The following is a 5,803-nucleotide window of genomic DNA, read 5'->3' as shown; positions in this document are numbered from 1 at the left end:
TTTTTATCCTTTTTTTTTTAAGGTCTCTTTTTTCTTCGTCTTTAATATTAACAATTTTTGTTAGAAAAAGTCTCGGGAGTCAAGTACAACCTAAGTCAACTCAAGCCAATCATTTATATTTTTAGTTTTAAAATTTGAAAAATTAGGATAGTAGATAATTATTTTTCTTTTTTATAACAGATCTCTTATTTTTCAACTAGTTGGTTCTAGTTGGCTACTCTTGGTTGGTTTCCTAACGCAACCATTTTTGTTGACCTCCACTAATTTTTTTTAATGAGAATTAAACTATGTCTTGTGATATAATATAATTTATTCTGTCGTATATTTTTTTTTTAATTGAAGATAAGAAAACTCGAACCCGCAACCTTTTTGGTGAGTATAGAGAGATTATGCCATTTGAGTTATACTTCATTGGCTATTCTGTTGTATACTTGTTTAACATTCGATTTATTTTCTTATTTGTTTTACTTTTATTTTTACGTATATAATCATCTATTTAATTCTTCCATTTTCACATAATCTTTTGTATTTATTTTAATTTATGTATTCGTTTTATAATTTGCGGAGGTAATTCTCTACATCTATAATCTTACGGCTAATGTTTAAGATTTATTGTTGAAAGCGGTTGGATTTTCTTCACTGGAGATTTGGGTTTATAATACAAATCGTAGTAACTATTATAAACAAAACTGAGTAGTTATGGTTGCTATTAGAACATACATTAACTCTCTTAGAAGCATAAAAGTATTTCTTCTTGTTTAATAGCACTTCCAAACCATAATTTGCATAAAAGTGAACCCCTATATAGCTAATACCCAAATCATCGATTTTAAATCCAACAAATAAATAGCATTTCATATTTGACCTTCAAGGTCATCATTGCAAAGTGTTTGGTCTTAAGGGTCAGGAAATGCAAATATCTTCTCAACATTATGCAGTTCACACTTCACAGTTTAAATGGTTGGATGCAATCCCGCTACGCTACTTTTATATGCTAGAATTTCCTTCTTTACGATACAAGAACATGAGCTTTGTATACCTAAGGTTTGTCTGATTTTATTTTCGACTTCAGTTTTTTCCTGTTTTCATCTTTTTTTTTTTTTAGTTAACAGGATTTTGTGAAAGAAAAAGTAAATAGACGAATACAAAAACAAAAACATGATCTAATTGCTTTCACTTTTTTTTCACAAAATCTTGAAAACAAAAAATACTAATACAACCAAAGGTGTTATACATTGAAGTGGATGGAACGAGCATCCAATGAGAACATCCAATGAGAATTAAATAAAACTGTTGAAACATACAGACTTACATACTTTAGCATCCAATGAGAACATCCATTTTACCAAATTACAAATCCTCACTCATGCTCCATGATCATTGCTTCAGGTTTTTCAATGCTGCTGCAAAAATCTAACAATTAAGATAAAAGTAATAGTTAATTCAATTATATGCTATTGCCATTTTCTGTTGTCTATCGTCAAAATTTGTGTCGCATTTAAGAAATCAGAAGTAAAAAGACTCTGATACAGATACTTCAGACTTCTGTTATGGTAAAGTATGAATTGTTTTAATGACCAGTGTTAAGCGAATTTAAACAAGACTAATATATTCGTTTAACTGCACACACGTAGAAAGCCTCACTAAGCATGTCCTACAAGATATCGAACATCTATTTATTTGGGATTGCAGTGTGTTTCTATTTTCTTGAATCGCTAAAGCAACTTCAGATTCAGAGACACAAAAAAGGTAATGGTCTAACCGATGTATAAACGAAAGTGGAAAGAAATCAACATCACTTATTATATTATAATAACAGAATTCACACAAGCCTTGCGAGTTGGTTTATCATAATCCAAAAAATATATATTAAACAATCTACTCTAGAATTAGAATCAAATATCCACAATGTTAATTGATCCCAAGATGCAAATGTATAGAATATACTAATGTTGATTCCATTGATATACTACCATCAAAGTGTTAGAATATATTTAGGATATTATGGATTAGATCAATATTGGGTGAACAAGTATCTTTGTAACCAAGTCCCCAAAAAGTTACTGATATTTTTTCTTTTTTATTAACAGAAAAAAAATCTTCAAACCAAAATTTTTAAAAATCAATGCAGAAATTTTTGGGGAAAAAAACAGAAATATTTTGATAAAAACAAAAATTCTATATAAATGACAGAAGAAGAAGAAACATGACATTTTTTGGATATTGATTTGATATTTATCTTTATATTATTTATGAAATGAATTAATTATTATAATAAAGCGTGGCATGTAATTAATATCTAATAAGAATAATAATAATAATAATAATAACAACAACAACAATAACAATAATGATACACAGAAGAAACAAAAAAATGCAAAAAAAACAGCAACAAGTTAGCAATAAGAAGAAAGCAGATCAAGAACGTTTGGTGTATCCTACTTCACCTAGCATTACTGTATTGCTTATAAAATTTCTAGATATATTTCATATTGATTTTATGTCGATTTTATATTAGGCTAAATTTCGCCACTATGATTAGGAGTGTATCTTTAACTAATAAATAGACACTCTTCGGTGTAGATTATCAAGAATTCCATCACAAAGTTCATATACTAGCCATAATTTATGCACTGTCCCTTTTGAAAAGGAAAATATATAGACTATGTTTAGTCTTCCACCAAAAGAAAGGTAGGTTCTTTCTTCTCTGTTCTTTTCAATTATTTCCACAATGTTTTGCTCGAGTCATGTAACTACAAGTTGAAGCTAATATATTTTAACAGTTCAAAATAAAAGATATATATTGATCAATTTACAGAAAGGGATACCTTAGATGGTGGACGTGGAAAATGTCTTGAATCAGATTCTATACCAGTAGATTGGTTGTCCTTACTTCTTCCCTCATACCTGTCTCGATTGCTTTTCTCTCTGTATTCCAGACTCCCCTGATCAAATTCCTCATTATGAGAATGATATTTACGCAAAAAAGTATTATATACAATGGCTCAATTATTGGAACTCTCTTCTGTTGGAAAACGTGCATTATTAATTAAAGTATCTGCCTAAATAAATCTGAGATAAATAGGAAAGCATTTTGGAGGAGGAAAAAACCTGTTTAGAACTTTTTCCTTACGCTAAAAAAAATAAAAAAATAAAAACTCTTTAACAGTACCTAAACTCTAAACATTTTCTCTGTTGAAAGAAACTCACTAATGACAGAATAAGAGTAATTCCATAACTAGGCATGAGATTTGAGTTTTGCAAGAGATCATATAGGTCTAGCCTCCATGTTGCTACGGATGTGCAAAAGTAACAAAAGCAATTACACATAGTAAGAGATTGCAGACCTTAGTGGGTGGCTGCAGATCAGCAACAGATGATTGATTATCCGAACTACTTCCCTCACTCTTGTCAAAACTGCTATCCTCTTCTTGACTCAATCGCAGTGCCCCATTATTGAATTTGTCAGTTAATTCAGAGGGTGATGCATTATTCTTTGGCATAGATCTTGTCCGTGATCGTAAATTATAAGATCTTGCATTTTCTGTCTCCTCATGTGTATTATTCCAAGAAGTGCTAGGGGAATTCTGATCCTTCTTTGAGAACTGAGTAGCTGCTGCTCGTGCCCCAGCTATGGCTGCACTTATACTTGATGATTTGTCCACTTCAGCTGCTTTTACATTGGGAGTAAGCGTGGCAATACAACCTGGCTTTAGCGAAAACATATCTCGTGGATCTGGAAGTGGAAATTTCACTGGCAATGGACCTTTCACTGGTGATAAACCTCTAACTGCAGCATCATGGATCTTCAAATAAGCAAGGAAAAAAAATAAGAATCAATCTCCATTCATTCAAACAAAAAGCTCAGAAATTATGTGGATATTTTAAACCATATTAGTATTACCTTCCTCTCCAAGTTATAAACACCTTGGTATCCCCGCATCTCAAAAGGAATCAACAATTTCTGTATAAATAGCAGAGAAAAATACACATTGTTGAGCAAAGAAAGAACAGTTATCAATTTACAATGATCTGGATTGCACAGTACAACAATAACAGAACAGCACCAACCTGTGGTTGTTCACATAGCCAACAGTAATCAGTTTGTGCTTCTAGCCTTACCTGAGTGCAAAATGTGATAAACTTATTCAATATAATCAGAATAATTTTGAATCAAATTCAATTAGAAAAAAGGGGTTGGTAGTTAGTACCCCTTCAGGAACCATGTCCCAGCCAGCAAGCTCCTCACGCTTTAAACAGCCAACAACTTCGACACATCCTGCATCAAACAATCAAGTGTGAGATAAAAAAAAATTCAAATAAAAGTTGAGCTAATACAATATATGGATTTTATTTTTATGTCCTGCCACTCCATCGTTTCAAGAAAGTTTGACACTAATAAACAATCAAGTACTGTCATATGGCAAACAACAATGCTATATTGAAACAAAAAATTAGCTACCAAATCAGTCATCATATATTTTTGTATATTTATGCATGCAGCATGTTGCCTAACATATTTTTCCAATAAAATAATCAGCTAACAAAATATCAAACTAATTATAATAAAATAATCAAACTTATGATAGCAAAATCATCAAATTTTTTTACAGCACCATAATCAAAGTTTTTCTTGAACACCAAATATGTATTCCACTGAATGGTGCTGAATTTTTGGATACATGAAGCATGGTTGTATCCCAAATATTTGACAAAACAAGTTTTACAAGACTCTATCTAATTGGATGGCATTATAAAACAGAGTAATGTTAGGAAACCAACTTTTCGGCCAACATCAGCCAATTTTTTAAAAATTATCTTGTTTATATCAAATTCTAGACCATAAATCATGAACCATTAATCCTAAATTATAAACCAAGCCCTAAAATTGGCTAATATAAGCTAACTAAAAGTTGGTTCCTATGAATTCTCTAAAAAACACTCATTTATACCCTGTAAGAGCAGGTGCAGACAGTTCTTTAACCTATTACATAGAATAAGGGGTTGTTGCGGTGGTGGTGGTGCATACCAAGAAGCCTAGAAACGGGGTAGTGTTCAGGGAACTTGATGTCAGTGACGCCATTGATGGCATAAATCTCTTTGTAGAAGTACTCCATTGCTTTGATAGTGGACTCATCTGGGACCTTACTAGCAGCATGAATCCAGAGACGACCTTAACAATAAAAAATCACAATAATAAATTTACTTATTAGAACTTTATAGAAAAAGAGGTTAGTTAGTTACTTACCAGTGATGGGAGAAGGCCAGGACCTGCCCTCGACGTGCTTGATGCCATAAACGAGAAGAGAGGCCCAAGGCTGGTGCATAGTGAGACATGGGTTTCGGTAATTGCCAGAGTTGTTCCCTTTTCTCATAGCTATTCTCTTTTCGATTCAATTCCCAAACAGAATAGAACTTAGAACAAACCTCACTCTACTATGAGATCTCTTTCTGACTTCGTACTTGTCTTCTACTCCCTATTGTTTGGGACCTTGGGGTCTTCAAACTCCATCAGTTTCAACAAAGAAAACAATCTTAATTGAAAATCCAATTTTAACCCTTCCTTTTTCTATTTCCTTACAAATCCCTCTTCTTTTCTCTTTTAAATTTTAAATTTTAAAACGTAAATAAAAACCCTAATTTTAAGTTTTTAACTAATCTTGTTTCGGTTGCAGTCAATATGTCATGCTATTTTTTAGGGGTTTTTTATAAATAAATAAAACTAAATATCTTATTTATGTATAATTTGAGAGGTATTTACTTATTATTTATCTTATTTACTTATTATTTATCTTTCGTGGAT

At 31.6% G+C, this 5,803-nt stretch overlaps 1 protein-coding gene across 1 annotated transcript; it reads right to left on the bottom strand.

Moving 5' to 3' along the window:
* On the bottom strand, nucleotides 1,144–5,532 carry LOC107619223. The gene is made up of 8 exons (XM_016321472.2): nucleotides 5,249–5,532; nucleotides 5,030–5,173; nucleotides 4,212–4,279; nucleotides 4,072–4,122; nucleotides 3,905–3,964; nucleotides 3,348–3,806; nucleotides 2,829–2,945; nucleotides 1,144–1,413 (listed from the first exon to the last, which is right to left on the bottom strand). The coding sequence occupies exons 1-8, from the start codon at nucleotides 5,373–5,375 to the stop codon at nucleotides 1,378–1,380; spliced, it is 1,062 nt and encodes a 353-aa protein (XP_016176958.1). The 5' UTR covers nucleotides 5,376–5,532; the 3' UTR covers nucleotides 1,144–1,377.

The sequence above is a fragment of the Arachis ipaensis genome, chromosome B09, assembly GCF_000816755.2.
Source record: "Arachis ipaensis cultivar K30076 chromosome B09, Araip1.1, whole genome shotgun sequence".
NCBI lineage: Eukaryota > Viridiplantae > Streptophyta > Magnoliopsida > Fabales > Fabaceae > Arachis > Arachis ipaensis.
The sequence above is the reverse complement of the archived record's forward strand: the minus strand, read 5'-3'. Positions and strand labels throughout refer to the sequence as shown.